The 18188-nt window shown below is 36.6% G+C and overlaps 1 protein-coding gene across 1 annotated transcript; it reads left to right on the forward strand.

Annotated features, from left to right (window-relative positions):
* The first annotated feature begins 4026 nt into the window (after positions 1-4026).
* Positions 4027-14564, forward strand: LOC122334406 (adhesion G protein-coupled receptor E5). Its single transcript, XM_043232298.1, has 20 exons — positions 4027-4344; positions 5952-6032; positions 6155-6298; positions 6382-6528; positions 7076-7228; positions 7327-7473; positions 7562-7684; positions 7951-7979; positions 8061-8171; positions 8518-8671; positions 8759-8875; positions 8960-9147; positions 9235-9399; positions 10347-10541; positions 10628-10845; positions 10931-10997; positions 11839-11930; positions 12079-12247; positions 12830-12922; positions 13456-14564. Exons 1-20 carry the CDS (start codon positions 4317-4319, stop codon positions 13495-13497), a joined length of 2463 nt encoding a protein of 820 aa, XP_043088233.1. The 5' UTR covers positions 4027-4316; the 3' UTR covers positions 13498-14564.
* Positions 14565-18188: the final 3624 nt, after the last annotated feature.

The following is an 18188-nucleotide window of genomic DNA, read 5'->3' on the forward strand; positions in this document are numbered from 1 at the left end:
CCCATCTAGGTTCCCTTCAGTTACAGAGACTCAAACCCAATACCTTTAACCTAAGGACACAGCTGAATGAGAGAGATTTTGGCATGTTCTCTCTGTTGCAATTTCCTGTTCATATCCTGTTCTGCCTGTGTACTGTTAGTTGGTGTCTACCATAATATAGCAGCAGAAACAGCAGAACCGAATCTATGCTTCAAATAAAGATTCAGCTGAACCTTTCTATATTTATATCAATCACGAATTTAAAAAACAATCCTTCAAAAAAGCAACAAAATGTTTACATTTGATACATTTCTTTCAAATGACTAGATTTAAGGAAAATAAAACATTATAAGGTCATTGGTGGTTATGTTTCTTTTTAGCTATTTGTCTTTTTTTTTTTAATTGTGCTTAATTGCATGTAATGTGCACTTGTAGTGCTACCACTTGCTAACAATATTAATCAAATAAAAGGCCATTTTAAGTCTACTTAAAAGAGAACGCACTCGCAGTTAAGCTTCTCAAAACGGTGCAGACGGAAATGGAAAGTTCTGCAATGGGTGATCTACTGACATGGCACAAATTAAAGAACAGAAATGCAGTTAGATCATTTCCATAATGACAAACTATTTAAATCAGCGTAGAGTCGCAAACAAGCCAAGCAGACAAGATGCATGAAATAATGGGTTAAGACATGGATTTTTGACATTAAATAATGGTGCAAATACCACAAACATTAGCAAATTGATATATTTAAATACCCTCCTCCCATAAGAATTTCACAAATACATCTGCAACTGCTAAGTTGTAATACATTTAGCCATGAAAATGACTGTTAATTTTGCTAATGCTATTTTTTCACAGCACGTCTTACAGTACATTCTGACACTGGTGTAAGCTCTTAATAAATCTGGCCCACAGTGTGTTCAAGCCACGTTAAAATGATTAGAATTATAAGCTGTTCGGACAAGAAAGAGAAACGAAGACGCCATCGATACAAACGGACGAAGCAGTACAGACATAAACAATCACTTCAAAACATCACAGATTTAGTCTGTGGGAAAATGTTTTGAAGGACGGAAGCTGCTTCTGAGAAAGGTCAATAATAACTCCACAGAATTCACGAAAATAAAGTCTTTCACAAAAAAGAAGAAGAACTGCAACAGCGTAATCTAGTAAAAGTAACAAGCTGTAGGCTAATGTGTAAGCTACGGCATGGCTTGATGTATTTAACTTTTGCATACAACCTCTGACATTTCTATGGGTGGAAAAGTGGTCTTCAGGTTAACCGCAAACTTGATCACATGATCAAATGTGTAAAACTGCCTACTAACACTATATATGTATCGTGGTTGGACTATATGAGCTAAATGATAGTGTTCATTTACGAATAATATTTATTAAGCCGAAGAATTTTCAAACAATTTCAAAACAGCACAATGCAAGTTAATGTTACAAATATTTGGTAGAATACTTTCAGTCAAGTTTACATTATTTAGAAAAACAAGATCCAAATTTTAACAAAGTATGTAACAAACATGATTAGTTTACCACACAGTACAACTGTGTGCATTTCTTTACATTTTGAACACACATTTGCTTTCATATAGAGGACGATGAACCTGAAAGTACTGTTGAGTCCATAATAAGTGCAATTGCTTATGCAATTGAAATAGTGATGGGGCCGAGTAGTAATAGTGTTAGGGGTTGAAGAAGTGGTGAACCTGCGCATTTACGTGGATAACTCATCGAGACATCCCAACTTAACTTTGTGTGCATTTGCTAAAGAAGAGACGAAAGAAAGTTCAATTTAGTACTCGCCTGCTGTCTGCCTGCTTTTGTCCTCCTTTTATAAACTTTATCTTTAATTTCTAAACTGACAAGGGTTAGAACACTTGAGGATGATAAGCAATTGAGGAAACGGCTTCGATCATTCAGACAGGTTATGAAATTACAGAAGGAAGCTAACTGTATTCGCAGGTGAACATTAATTATGTTACATACAACTTAAGTCAGTGCAAACGCAAATGTGTCTGAATGGTCTGACATAACAATAATATGCAACATGAATGATGTTGTATGAAATGTGGTTGCATCCCGCATTATAAAAACAATGTTTTGTTTTAAATGTTTTTAACAGTTTGAGGTTTAATATTCATCCAATTTATTGTAAAGCCAAAATGTCTGTGTGTTAAAGTGCTTCACTTCCACTATAAAGGTACCAATTCACGTAACATCAATTGGTACCAAATTTTTTCGCATATGTTACACAGACACAGGGAGACCATGTGACATGATTTTTAAAACACAACACACAGGGCAAACCTAAAATAAAATATCATATTTAAGACTTTATGAAACATAATCTCTAGCTTCCGCTAGAGAAAGTGCCATTTTAGCAGGTGATGTAGGACAAACTGGTGTGAATATGCTAGTCTTGCGAAAACCAGGTTTTATTTACAGCAAAGGAAAGCCAGTCTCCTCTTGATTTATATCAAAATCTGTATTTTGTACTGCTTAATCATGAGTGGGTTTTGTTTCGCTCTCTCCTCTGCACTTTCACATTCTTCATTTCTCACTAGAGCTTATGCTACGTCTAGGTCCTCTATCATGTATGACAGTTAACGAAAACTAGAGATAAATTTTCATATACAAACGCACCTCTTCACAAACGCCTTCATTCAACCCCTGGAAGCTATCTGGACTACTTTTTATGATGGATCGGCGCGCTTTTTGGGCCTTAAATCTCGACCCCCGTTCACTGCCATTGTGATGCTTGTAAAAGCCAGGACATCGGTTAACATGCAACTGAATTCATCTAAAAGTAGAAAGTCATATACACCTAGGACGGCTTGAGAACGAGTAATAATGAGAATTTTTGGGTGGACTACCCCTTTAAGAACTTCACAATGACCAGTATCTCTAACAAATCTCTTACTTCATACGATGTTTTTTTATCGATCACATAACACATAGCACATCGTAGTGTACCATATGGGATTGTCTTCTCCGTGAAAGAAAATATGCTCTTGTCTTAATGAGGTATCAAAGCACTTTTTTGCCTACTGTACAATGTTGAGTAGTCCTCGTTTATTTTTAGCGATACTGATATTGACAACAACATCGGTTTTAAATATGATGAAAGAAGAAAGGCATTTTTCTTCCACAATGCATGTAAAGCTGCAACTTCAAAGAATCAATCAACAGGTATACAACAGAGCTATACAAATGGGTGCCATTGTTGGGAGGTCTGGGACATTAGCGCACTTGTTCACTTGTCCCATGTGTGAATCTAGCCCAAAGGAACACAGCTAGAAGATATTGTTTGAGCGAATGTAATTTTGGACAACGTCAGGACAATGTTAACGTTAAATCTGTCAAACATTCCTCATGAATACAGGTTAAAGGTCATTTTGGCAAATGCATTTCAGGAAGTAACACTAAGTATTGTTAACCTAAAACAATACTGGAAAAAAAAAACGTGTTAGAAACTGCATGAGTGAGAAAATATCAACATCGAAAGCGTATGTTAAAGAACATCTCCTTGACACCTTCATGACAATGCGTAAACAGGAAGTCACACGTACAAATGCATCATCAGTTTTAAACAGCAGAGTTTAAAAGTATTCAGTATTCAGAGTTACACACACACACACACACACACACACACACACACACATATATATATATATATATATATATATATATATATATATATATATATATATATATATATATATATAAAAAGTTTAATTAAATAAATATAATTTTTTTAAAAACCCTCCTCAAATTAATGTTTAAAATGTTGCATTATTAACTTTATCTGAATGACTTATGTGTAACATTACTAATGATAATAATTGAACTGGGCTCAGCAAAACACATGAAAACACTTAAATAAAGATTCTGTGAACAGAAAGAGTTAATCAACAATACACTGATATCATGGAGCCAATTTTGGTATTCTCGCAACTTTTTTCTCCCACTCCCTCCCTCTCTGTGTCAAAGTAGGGGGCTGGACTGACAAAACTCTTTCAGACACTTCAGGCTTGTTCAGCGTTACAGTCAGCAAGAGACACACAAGACCTAGTCTGAGAGCAAGACTGAGAAGAAGAGGGAATCAAAATAAATCATTTTTATGTTTCGTTATTTGTTTTTTTTGATGGATGATAAGGGACAAATTTAGATAGTTTTTCCAAAGAAACAACGATAGTTGGATAGGAGCCTGAAGAAGAACTTCTGAAGAGCCTCAAAAACTTGTATGGAATTTCTCAGGATCAAATCATAAGCTACTTTCATCATTTACGTGTCCTTTTGCAAGTTTCTTTGACTCTTTGACCATGAGGCACAAGTATCTGCTGATTCTAGGTGAGTCATGCTTCACATTTCTTCAGGGTCGAAGTTTCCACTGATGAATGTAGAGACAGATGTTTGTATGGAGCCACTGTTTGGTTTTGCTAAATGAAACGTTGCCCTGCCAACAACCGCATAATCGCTGCGGTTTCAAAAATAGAGAAACAGTAAACGGGCATGAAAGGAAACTGCCACAGATCGGAAAATCTGATGTCACAATGGGGTCATTTTTATCTGAAGCAGGGACTGTGAGCTCCAGCAATCTGGAAAGCACCAACTGAATGTGACTGATAAATAGGAAAGTAACACAAAATCTACTTTTACTGCTTTCTGAGTCTCAAAACATTCGGTTGAAGTGTGAAATGTGAAATAAAATGAAATGAAAGATGTGATTTTGGGAAAAGATGCAAATTCATTAATTCATCATCTAAAGACACGGCGACAGTATAACTGTATGATCAAAATATTGAGTTCTTATGATATTGTGAGAAAATGACAAAGAGTTCAAAGAGTTAAAGAGGAGGTTCACTGAATAACGAAGATTCTGTCAACATTTTCTCATTGTCGCTGCATACCTTTATGGCTTTATTTCTTCTGGGGAGCGCAAAAGAAGTTATTTGGAAAATTGCCGATAAAAAAAAAACAATTTCATAACCCTTGGCAAAAACACATTTCAGAATTTCCTTTTGTATGTTCCACACCAGAAAGTAAGTCATACAGGTTTGTATGACAGAGGTTTCATTTTGGGGTGAGCTATCCCTTTAAAGCGTGATGTTATGCGGCTTTGATTTTGACAATGGCAAATATTGGAGGAAAGCAAATCAGGACAGGAAATCCAAGGTGTTTTCATTGGTCCGCAGCAGAGAGGCCCAGGCCGATGGGACAATGGCATCAAACCCAGGGAAAACTATGAAGAGCTAAAAAATAACTGTTACATAAACCTACTGTAAAACCGAAAAATCTAACAACAAAGTCATAAAAATACTGTTTACTTGGTGCTTGGTTGCAAAATAATCGGCAAGACCACATCTTAGGTTATGGCTTAGTCATCAGTGCGGTTGTAGAAATTGTTACAGCACCTTTTAACAGTGTTCTGGCTAACTGAGCCTGTGGTCAGAGCATGTGACAGTATGTGTAGCCCTGCACTGTGCCGCACCCATAGCTCTCCAGCGTGCGCTTCCTGACTCGCCATCATCTCACTGCAACTGTCATCAACAACGAGTGGAAACACAAGCAGAAATATTCTTTTATTTGACACAACTTTGTTTTCTAAAACTGTCAGTCCCAAAAAAATGAATGCCAAGTAAGCCGTTATAAGCAGTAAATCATTTTGGTTCGTTTTAGCTTGTCTTGTTTATGAGATTAGGATGGGTAAAAATGTGGCTCAGTTTGCCATGCGTGATTCAGTGTTCAACAATGTTATTTCATTACGTAACTACTTTAGTCGAACTGAAAGTTAATTTCTGAATGCCATTGTTTTGACCTTTGATAAGTCCTAAAACTATTTGCAAGTTGACATTAAAAAAGTCCCATATTATGAATGTGGTATCAGACTTATGTGCATCGAACCACACCAAACAGACTAAACCTGTAGTAACGGACTGTTTATTTTCTGTTTATAGTTCTTCTGTTAGCTTTGACAGAGAACATCCTGATGCGAGACTGCAAACCTGGAGAGAAAAGAAAGAGTGGAAAGTGTATAGGTACGAATAAAAAAAATCAAATGTACATCATACATTCATACATTGTATTGATGTTGTATAGATGGAAGTTACGCTGCAGAAAAGCGCAGTGGTCCTTCAAACCTTTTCTTTCGTTGCTGCAGATGACGATGAGTGTGAGTCTATTCCAGACATTTGTGGAAAACATGCAACATGCTTCAACACTATTGGCAGCTACTTCTGTCAATGTGATAAAGGATTCACACCGACTCATAATTTCACACAAGATGATTCGATTAATTGCCAAGGTAAAGAGAGCTTGATATGATGAATCTCATATGATATATTTGCAGCAGAGAAATCATCTGACTATCTCTTCGTCTCATTTCAGACATCAATGAATGTGTGAATACCAGCGCTGCTTGTGGTCCAAATACAAAATGTGCCAATTATGAAGGAGGTTATAATTGCACGTGTTTAACTGGCTACATTTCCAGCAATAGAACGTTTAATGCAGCAGAAAGAGATCGGTGTATTGGTAAGAAACTATTAAACATAATACATTTATTGGCCACCTGGTGCTTCTGGTTTTGCTTAATGACGCAGATTTTACACTGGACAAGGTTGGGATTAAACACCTAAGACCTACATTTTATTAACTTTTTTTTTTTTATGATTAGTTTTAAGTAGCTACATATGTCATGAATTTCATGCTTTTCATGTCTCTTCCGCGCTAATTCAAAGCACAAAATGTGATTTATTAGTGGTGGGTATTTTTCAGTGATGCAGTTTACATGAATTCACCAGTAGATGGCGACAAGTATCAATAATTAGTGAATCACTGAATCATTTAATCAATTTTTTTTTCAAAATCATGAATTCAATCAGGAACATGTCACACCTGTTAGTTTCTCAGAAGCACTGTGGCTTTGTTTAAAAATATTTCGGTCACTCAGATGACAATTTCAAACAAGTTCACTTGAATACACGCCAAGGTAAAGAGAGCTATAAATGAGAAATGATGAATCTCATATTATTTCTGTACTGCACTGAAAACATCTGACTATGTCTTCGTCTCATTTCAGACATCGATGAATGCGTGGATGGCAGCACTGATTGTGGTCCAAATACAGAATGTGTCAATTATGAAGGAGGTTATAATTGCACGTGTGCACCTGGCTACATTTCCAGCAATAAAAAAGAGATATTTAATCCAACAGAAGAAGTTTGGTGTATTGGTAATTTAGCCTATGTATTTTTTGGCTATGTACTTAATTTGTCTAATGTGAGAATTATTTTTAGTTGAGTTTGTTTATTGTCTGTCCCTAAATTACAGACAGAGATGAATGTAAGGATTCCACTTTCTGTGGAAAACATGCCACATGTCATAACACTCTCGGCAATTACTACTGTTCCTGTGATGCTGGATTCAGACTTAAATCAGGACAAACTAACTTCACTGATACGAGTGAAGTCTGCGAGAGTGAGTCCTTTAAAACCAGTCAAGTTCACAACTTTCGCTTTATTTTTGATAAGACCTTCTCCAAAATGCTGTTCTGATCTTGTTGAAGGTGTATGTGACATTGATGAATCTATATGTGGAGGAGGAGTCTGCAAAAACGGCAAAGATGGTCACGAATGTGCGTGCAACTCAGGATTCACCAACTATGGTCACAAACAAATGAAATGCACAGGTTAGAGTTCTTCATCAAAAGTTCATTTTGATTCCTAAACATCTCTTTAATGTTATGCTTTCCCAAAATTCGTAACACAAAACAGCTGCGTGCATTTGCACCAAACATTTCCGGCTACCGCTTTTCAAGTGTAATATTATTGATTATTTTTCAGCTGATCTGTCTTGCAAACACAATAAGAATATCATCTGGATCACCTAATCCCAGCCATATCTTCTCTCATGCGATATTGATAGTTATATAGTGTCTTTTTGTTTTGTTTTTAGAGCTTAAGTGCGACAGCAACACATCCCAGGTACTGCGTAACATTTACTATTACTGAAAAAGAATATTGCAATCATTAATAATGACCAGAATGCTGATCTCTTTTGTGTAGGCATCTCCAGAGCTCACAAAACTTGCTTCGCTGATGACAAACAGATGTCTGGCACTGAGTCAGAGCAGGTCTGTCAACGAGACACAAGTGAACGGAGAACAATTTCTGCAGGTGATCAATCAGTCTAATTTGTAAATCAGTTTTATTCCAAAAAATATCCCCGTTAAAAAAACCACTTAAATTGAAAGATTGTTATTCAAACACTTTTACAACTTTTATAGAATCATTTTTGCAGATGATATAATATTTGTTGAACAAAGTGCCACTCAAAGCGAGTACACTTTCTTAACGCGCGCAAGCAAAAAAGCGCACTTCGTCTAAATCGCCGTTTTAAAATGAATTTCGATAAGATTTCATGCCGGTACACTGCTTCTTGGTGTGTTGTCATCAACTAGCTGAAATGAGTGCTTATACTTAAACATAATCTTAACCCACACATCTCTCTCGATGCATACAGGAGTTCATAAATGCTCTAGATGATCTGCTTCTCGGTGGCTTCAGTGGTGATAATGCTAAAGCCTCAGCGTTGTTTAGCATCCTGGAAAGCATGCTAAAACTGATAGGACCTCAGCTGTCACAAAATCAGACTGAGAAATCAAGCGCTACAACTGGTAAAACCGAAATATTGCATGTGCTTATCCCACATCCGCTTCACTGAATTTTATTCTTACATTTGTAATATGGTTTGTCTTTTCCAGAAGTGAAGATGTTGCTGGAGAGGGGCGATTCTCCACCAAAGGGTGATTTCATGGTGTCCACCAATGACGTAGAGTTTACATCCCACTGGGACACAGCAACAGGAAATAATCACCTTGGTATGTATTCCATATCTCATTTACAGAAACAAAAAAAGGAAGCTCTTCACTTGATTTTTGGACGTGTCTTTCTGCATCAAACAGGCTTCACGACTGCAGCTCTCCTCAGCTACAAAAGTCTGCATGAATCACTCAACCGCTGGTTTGACCACTTAAAGAAACAGCAAAAGCAAACTTTCAAAATCAATTCAAAAGTGGTAACTGCCACTGTTAGCAACGAAGACACGGGCGAACTAGAGAAACCAGTAAAGCTCACGTTTTCTCATTTGGAGGTATGGAACAATTTGCGCAAAACGCGTTACACCCATGTGATGCATTATTAATTGACACTGATATTCTGCGCGTGCATTTCCCTTCAGAAAAAGAACGAAAACCATATCTGTGTGTTTTGGGATCCTGAACTGGAAGGGGGCGCGTGGTCAGAACGTGGCTGCAAAACGTTGACATCCAGCGCCCATCAGACCGTCTGCTCCTGTTCCCACCTCAGCAGTTTTGCTGTGCTTATGGCTCTCTATGACATTGGGGTTTGTATTCTTCACTTTTGTAACCAAATTAAAGAACAACGGATGCAACATCAAAGTGCACTGAAAATACCTGGGGGACAAAAGAATAAGAGCAGCAAAAAGTTTGACCTGGCACTGCATGATTCATTATTTCCCCAAACAAATAACATGGCTTGGCAAATGATATGTTCGGATAATGTGTTCTGGCATTCGTAATAAATTAATACGTATGGAAACAATATCCCTCCCTTTTACCACACGCTCTGTTCTCTGCGGTTGCACCGATTTCAAGTGACAAAAAAATTTAAGGCATGCTTTTTTTGGGCATTGATTAATGGCGCAAATACCAATCATTTGATGAGAGCAAATGTTGGTAAATCTCTTTGCGTGAATCATTTGGATATTCTCCTTTCAGTTGCAATTTATCCCTGCGCATCTTTAGCAGGTTAAATTCTAGGAGTACTATTTTAACACCAAAAACTTGCCCTATGTGTGCAAATGTCTTACAGGCATGAATTATATAACCTTTTAGCCTTTTCCAATGTCCTGTGCATTTACTTCTATGACAGTTAACAAAAAAAACTTGAAAGTTGCAACACGTGCATTTTTGTATAAATACATGTTTTTTGTATAAATACATGTTTTCAAATGCTTAAAATTAGTATTGCAGTGATTCAATACTTATTGTAGATTATTATAATTTATGAATGTTCAACATTGGCATCATCAGGTTCCTTTATGTGCAAACGCTGCTTGCAAAGTCACCGACCCATAACCTAAACTTTCAGAAGCAGGATAGTCGCACTGGATTGCGCGCAAGGGTCAAAGGTCAAACCCAGAATAATTCCAATGGCACGTGCAATGCAACAGAGGATTAAAATGCATGCTGCAAACGAGAGTAAATACTTACAAGTACAATTGCTATTTAAAATCTGTTAAGCAGAATCTTGACTTTCTCTCTCAACTAGGATGTGTATGAGCTTCGCCTGGTCACATTGATTGGACTGCCGCTGTCTCTGATCTGCTTCTTCATCTGCATTGTCACGTTTTACTTTGTGCGATCCATCCAGAGCACGCGCAACACCATCCACCTGCACCTCTGCATCAGCCTCTTCATCGCCTACTTTGTGTTCCTCGTGGGCATCACCCGCACAGAGAATAAGGTGAACCGCGGCTTCACACGCGCTCATAGTTCTGGGCTGGATTGTCTCGGTGTGATAACATGGAGCGTTCACTTCCTGTCCTTCAGGTGGGCTGCTCAGTCGTTGCAGGCATTCAGCACTACTTCTTCCTGGCTTCCTTCTGCTGGATGTGTCTGGAGGGAGTGCAGCTCTTCCGCATGGTAGTGCTGGTCTTCAACACGACGCTGAGACCTATCTATATGTTTGCCGCTGGTTACGGAGTTCCTGTTGTTATCGTTGCCATTTCGGCCTCAGTGAACATAGGCGGATATGGTACCGACAAATAGTGAGCATTAAGCATTCCTGATATCTTTGAGGATGCTAATTAGGTTTGTTTGTGATGGTATTAAGATGTTTTTCTTTAACTGTAGCTGTTGGCTCAACACAGAAGATGGCTTCATATGGAGCTTTTATGGGCCAGTTTGTCTCATAATTATTGTAAGTATCTCTTAAAATGGTCCGTTGTCACAAATAGATTAGAGAATTTTATCTGAAAGTCAAGGCAATGACGGACGGCCAAAGTAAATATAATATTAAATATTTTATTTCATAAAAAAATAAGCATTTGATTAATAAAATGGGTAAATGGCCAATAGAATGATATAAAATGCATCGCATAAGCTGGGTTTCTTTTTAAAGATTTGCACAAAACTTTTCGCAGTATTTAAAAAAATAAAACCCATTGCAAATTGACATTTGCATTAATCAATGTTAATCAATCTATAATGGAAATGCACATACTAATGTGTTTCCATTAGGTGTGTATTTACAATTTGCAATTTAAATTTGCACAGTTTGAAGGTTAATGAAATGCTAATGTTTAGTATCTTAAAATGTATGTCACAGTTCTTAGGAATGTTACATTTTATCCAGTGAGAATTGTTTTATTAAAATTTAAGTCGTGCTCTATAAAAGTGTAACATGTAACCGTTTACATTAACTTAACATTAACTAACTGTATGTTCATTTAGCAATTTGAAATAATTTAATGATTTAAAAAAAAAAAAAAAAAAAAGGTAATTAACAATAAAACCAAATTTCAGATAATATAATTTTTCAGGGCAGGTAACCTACTTATCCACGTTTCTCTTATGTATTAGTGATGAAATACACTGTAATAAGTAGTTCTCGAAACAAAAACCACGAATTTGTTCCCGAAATACCACAGTTTATGCTATTAAAGGAAAGTGCCGCATTACCAACAATAGCAAATCTCTCAGAAGAAATTTTCAGAATGAAAGAAACTGTTTAAACGTTACCCTTTGCCTGTGCGTTTCAGGTTAATGTATTCTTCTTCCTCATAACAATATGGAAGCTGGCAGAAAAGTTTTCCTCCCTCAACCCAGACTTAGACAGTCTACACAAAATCAAGTAAGACGCGTTGTTAAACCATACATATGCACTGCTTATCGAAGTCTGGAATAATTAGGGCTTTGTTCGTGTTTTTGAACGGCATCTCTTATGCATTTATGGTTTTAGTAGCCCTTTTGAGCTTTCAAATCTCTATCTCCGCCTACAGGGCATTTACGGTGACTGCAATCGCTCAGCTGTGTATTCTTGGCATCATGTGGGTGTTCGGCTGTTTTCAGTTTAATGAAAACACTCTGGCAATGTCGTACATCTTCACCATACTGAGCAGCCTGCAGGGGGTGCTGATGTTCATCATGCACTGCTGGCTCTCGAAACCAGTGAGTCCCGTTCCTTCCGTTACGAAGATTAGCGAGGGAAAAAAATGATAGAACAAGCTTTCGCGAAATATTAACAAGGACAGGTAATGATGAACAATGAACGTTGAAACAGGACGGGAAATAATAAATATTCAGTTCATTTATGACAGCAGATATTTAGCGAGAGTTTTAATTATGTGTAAATGTTACATTAATATACTGAATAACGTGTATTATTATATTAGTAATTTATAAACTGTATTGTAGTCAAAAAACGCAGTCAATAGAGCTTAGTTATGTCACAGCCGTTAATATGATTTATTATTTGCTATTCAATATTAAGGGGTGGGGCTTCTCGTTCTAGAAAGCATCTGATTGGACAAAAATCTTTGTAGCGCGGAACGAGCCAATTTCCTGGAAACAGAGGAGCTGTAAATTGATGTTAGTTTTGTCAGCGGTTTATTAGCGTCGTTAATTTTAGAGATCATAAATAGGCTAAAAACACAAACCTCTCGCAGACACATCCGTTTCGATGACAAACCGGTGATGGTAAATATGCGCTTGGCGTTGCCTGTGATTAATGTCTCTGTCGTTTCCCGCCAGGTGAGAGAAGAGTATGCCAAATTCCTCTCGTGCATCCTTGCGCCGCAAAAGAGGAAATACTCAGAGTTCAGCTCAAACCAGAGCAAGTCGCAGGTAAGCTCGCTCTCGGAAAACAACCGATCATGCTATGTTGGAAATGCAGAAGCAGAATGCAGAAAATTCATCCTATACGTACTCATCCTCTGCTCATCCGAGAGTTCAGTTCGTCGTGCAAGCAGATTAAAAGAAAGTTAGCGTTGCGTCGCTTGTTAGCGTCACGTGATCTCCAACAGCTACAGACTCTCACTTCACAAGTGGAAGCTCATCTACATACTCATTCACATCATTTCCGGGCGAGCTATTCCTTCGAAATGCGTTCGCTTCTAGTTTTGACATCGGGGGCACGAGTTGGGTTTTCCTCGTTACGACAATAACGCGGGTGTCAGAGATCCCGTAATAACCGCGCGCGCGGAAGGGAAAGATCAGCGTTTGCCATTAGCGCGTTCGCTTTCTGAATCCTTAAAAAGTTAGATTACGCCTGGAGCGTTTTAGTCAAACTGCGCGGTGTGATTTCCTTTAATAACCGGTTGTGACTGTGAATTCAAATGAGCTAGACGAATAATCCGCCCGCGTGCGCTCTTTCACAGGCCTCCAAGAGCGTTCAGCACACCGGCGAGTCCCGTATTTAAGAGGACCCTTCAACAGACCGTTGACCTTTTCACCCAAGCTGGACGGCCGTGGTATTTTTCCATGCTTTCTATGGAAATGCTCGTACACTGTGATTTATGTGATTCGTTCATTCACTTTCCTTTCTCTGAGGAACATTTATAAACAAGATGCTTTTTAAAAAAAAAAGTCAAGGGTATACTATAAAAGTGTATCTTTTAAGTATTTCTCCCCTACTATTTAAATGTAAAAAAAAAAAAAAACTTGTGTAATATATATTTATTTAAAAATTCAAATTAAGAGGATTCGCATGCATTGCCGCTCAAACGTCTGGGGTCGGTAAGATTTTTGTGAAGTCAAAACTGCATTTATTTGATCAAAAATAAAGTAAAAATGGCAATATTATGTTTACATTACGTGAAATGCAAATATAGATCGTGGATATTGCAAGATGTCATTTACCAGTGTGAAATTACGCCAGTCTTTGAGTCACACACTCCTACAGAAATCATTCTAATAGCTGAGTCGGTGCTCAAAAAAACATTTCTTCCTGTTGTTATTGTTATTTATATCAATTATGACAATGATGTTGACTTACTGTATATACATACACCCACGTATTATATAAGTTAGGAATTACTGTCACTTGCTCACTTTAAAGCATCCTTGCATCTTACTTGCTTTCAAAAGAACCACTTACCCCAATCCTTTCAATAATAGTTTTTTTTTAAGTTTTTTTTATAATTTATTTATTTTTTTGCTATTTGTTTAAAACAAAAAAACACCAAGCCCAACACCGCTGTCATCAGTTCATAATTTTCCTAGTCTCGTATACAAAGTAAGAGAGAATGTTAACTTGAACGTAAATTAATGTATATTTACTGTTCATTTGCACCATAATGCATCATTCTCCATAAACAGTCTGACATTGTTTATGATTTAGTTATGATATTGTTGAGTGTCATATTCAGCGCACGAACTGTTACTTTTCTGCACTTTGCCTTATCTGCCCTGCCACTATTTAATGCTCATGTTATTTTAAGTTTCGACGCTGCAGATTTTGGATATTAAAATGTTTATTTGTATTCACCTTGCGTCTCCGATATCTGCTTCTTTAAATGTCACGCTCATTAGAGTTGAAACCCGTTTCGATATGCAAAATTTGTGAATGTTCAAGCAGTCCTGTAATGCATTCAGCCGAATCTACTACTGGAGAAACAGGAAATCAAAGATTGAAACGTGAGTTAAGACCGAATCGAACGATATGGCTTTTGTTCTGTAGGCTACAAAACAAATGATGTGCTAGTGCAACATGAATTAATCTAAACTGTACAGAGATGGGACCTTTCAGCAAAAAAGATAGTTGACACACATTTTATTTAGCATTAATGCAATACAACTCTCTAAAAAAAAAAAAAAAAAAAAAAATTGCACGTCACACAAAAACACAATATAAATACTTTTTGCTCTTAAAGCAATGAAGATGTCTGTAATGAAGATGGCATATACACAGTATAGATGCAAATTACAATTCTGTCATTTTATATCATTATTTTGTATCGATTAAGATAATAAATCAAATATGTAGCTGCCATATAATAATACAAGTTAAGTTTGGCTGAAATCTCGGTGTCCAGGTCATTCTGACTTTCTATCCACTGGCTCAGAGAAACCATGTCATTTATCATAAATGCAAAAATTGTCCCTCACAAAATGTTCTGTTCGACTGAGCGACAGAAAGAAACATGACATGGATTAAGATCTGCTTAGCACTTCAGCGGCAGGGGAATCATAAAACAGAACGGGACATTATTACGATTCGCACATAATAAATAAATAACACTGAAGTGAACTGGGGTTTGTGGGCCTCTAATGGCTCTGTTGCACAAAGGATGAAGAGAGAAACAGCCAGATGAACGAGGAATGCTTATCTTAATTGTATTTATTCTCTCTGTGTTGCATTATGAACTTCGGAAGTGCCTAAAGGACTATATGATGGCTATGCGGACAATAGCTTGATTAGAAGAGAAAAAAAGTGTCCTCGGGATAAAAAAGAAATAATCTTATTTACTCCCAAAATGTTAAAAAGCAGCCACCACACCTGAGGTCATGAGGAATCAAGACGTTCAAAGTGTGTTCACCGACTGCTTCAATCATCATTATATATCTGTGTGTATATATATATAAATATATATATATATATATATATATATATATATATAGTAAAAAAAATTGAATAACATAATCGATGATGAAAAGACAAGACAATATCAAGACATATTTATTAAATATGAAAATGTTTAAAAACATAACAATGAAGATCTCATTTTAGCTGGGCAGTAATCATTTTATTACGTATCACAACTTGCAAACACTATTATGCTTAATATTTCTAGCCTGAAAAGTGCTTTGATAATCATGTAACAGATTCACTCATTTTAATCAAATACATTTTTGTATTGTATGATGTATTGTTTTCAGTAATCAGTATTCAGAAACAAAAAAAAAAATCTGTGCTGTCATATAATTTTTTGTTTTCTTTAGTGTTGTATAGTTTTAAAAAGAATCATCCTGTAAAAAAAAAAAATAAGTTATATTTTCTGACTGTCATATAATCTTATCCCATTTTCTTTAGTGTTGTATAGTTTTAAAAAAGAACACATCCTGCCCACGTTGCTATAAGTCTACTAACTTACGTCTAACATAAGTCTACTTTGTTGTGTTGTTTTATTTTGTACTTTTAGCATTGTTTCTTAGTCAGAACAGACATGCAGCACATTTTTCCAAATTGAGATCCACAGGCATTTCAATCTCATATATATATATATATACATACTCCTAAAACACGATGTACTTGTGACATCGTAAAAAGAATGGCATCTACGCTAATATTAGTCTTGTTTCTTTCTTAATCAGTTTCACAGTTTGTATCCAGACTAGATGGTGGATCAGCACCCAGAGATTATGTGCTCTGTGGACCAATCACCAGATCCTGATGCACACACAAACACACACACACACACACACAAAGTCATTTACACTACCTGACACAGCTGTGTTTAAAATTGAACTGGAAGTTAAGTGCTGGGCGGCCGGTCAGAGGAGAACTGGCCCCAACTGAGCCTGGTTTCTCCATTCTGTATGGATGGGGTTTTGGTTCCTTGCCGCTGTCGCCTCTGCTTTGCTTTGTTGGGGACAATTAACTTCTAGTGATTATCGTCGAATTGATTACAGAGAGAGACAGCATTTAATAACAAATTGTTCAATCTCGTCATTATACATCCCTATCATTGTATTCTTCTGCTTTATACTGTTCAGTGCTTTGATACAACCTGTGTTGTTAAAAGTGCTATATAAATAAAAATGATCGATTGATTGATATATATATTTATACACACACACACACACACACACACACACACACACACACACATATATATATATAGTGACTAATTTTTGTATTTATATTTTGCTATCTGATGGATGTGAAGTAAACCTAACTGTGCAAAACTTTAAAACATGTTTTTATTAAGCATTTATATATTAAGAAAAGAAGCATTACACTCTCTAAAGTAGTGATTCGGGATTAGACAAAAAGGCAGTTTGAAAGTTACAACATACTCATTCATGCAAATTTTGAACACAGAAAAAGTCCCATAGAGTTGTTTTAACTTAATTAAATAAGCCATAGTCATAGTGTCATAATGGCAAAAAAAAAGGTTTAGACTTGAGACATAGAATTGTCAATGCTGAAAAAGGAGAAGTATACACGTTTATCAAAGCTTTTTTTAACTGTCAAGAATAGCAGTGAAAAGAATTATCAAGAAGTTTAAAGAGACCCACACAGTAGAGTACAGCAGCGGGAAGTGAAAAGTTTCAAAAACTTTGGAAAGAAAACTTCAGAGAGAGGTTTCTAAAGACCCAAGAACAACTGTCAAGAAACTGTGTCACGCAAAGGAGGGCATTGGAAAAATGAATCGTTTGGGAGTCGCTAAGAAATGCACATTACAAGACACTGAAAGTGTTTTTTGACCTTGCGTGCATGTCAGCCTGGTTGTTGGGAACTCAGAATCAGAATATGAACCATTCATTACCCATAATAAACAGCACTTTAAAGCAACACTGTGTGACTTTTGGTGCTCTTCTAAATTTTTGTGGGAACACTTTAGAATACGTAACACTTTTTAACTATAAACCACAACCTTTCCCTTAACTAATTCTTAGTTGCTGCTTATTAATAGTCAGGAAGGTAGTTATTAAGTTTAGGTACCAGCTAGGATTAGAAATGCAGTAAGTAGAATAGTGAGGCATTAATATGTGCTCAATTAGCACTAAGAAGTGGCTAATATTCTAGTAATATGCATGATAATAAGTAACTAATAGGTGTAACCAAATAAAGTGTTACCGTTTATGTCTATGGAGATTCACGCAGGTATGTGTTACATAGAAAAAGTTGCTAGTGCTGCTTTAACCTAATTAATCCTATAAACCGCACTGTGAGTTGAGGATTAGTATCTTGCAAATCAGCTAGTAAAATAACAGGTACTGTCATTATGGCAAAGACAAAAAAAATAGTTGAGACAAAGAAGTGTCAAAACTTACAAAGGAGAAGAAGCATGCCCGTTTATCAAAGCATTTTCAAGTGTCAAGAACAGCAGTGAAAAGAATTATCAAGACGTTTTAAGAGACCCACACAGTAGGGTACAGCAGCGGG

Source organism: Puntigrus tetrazona, chromosome 3 (genome assembly GCF_018831695.1).
Source record: "Puntigrus tetrazona isolate hp1 chromosome 3, ASM1883169v1, whole genome shotgun sequence".
NCBI lineage: Eukaryota > Metazoa > Chordata > Actinopteri > Cypriniformes > Cyprinidae > Puntigrus > Puntigrus tetrazona.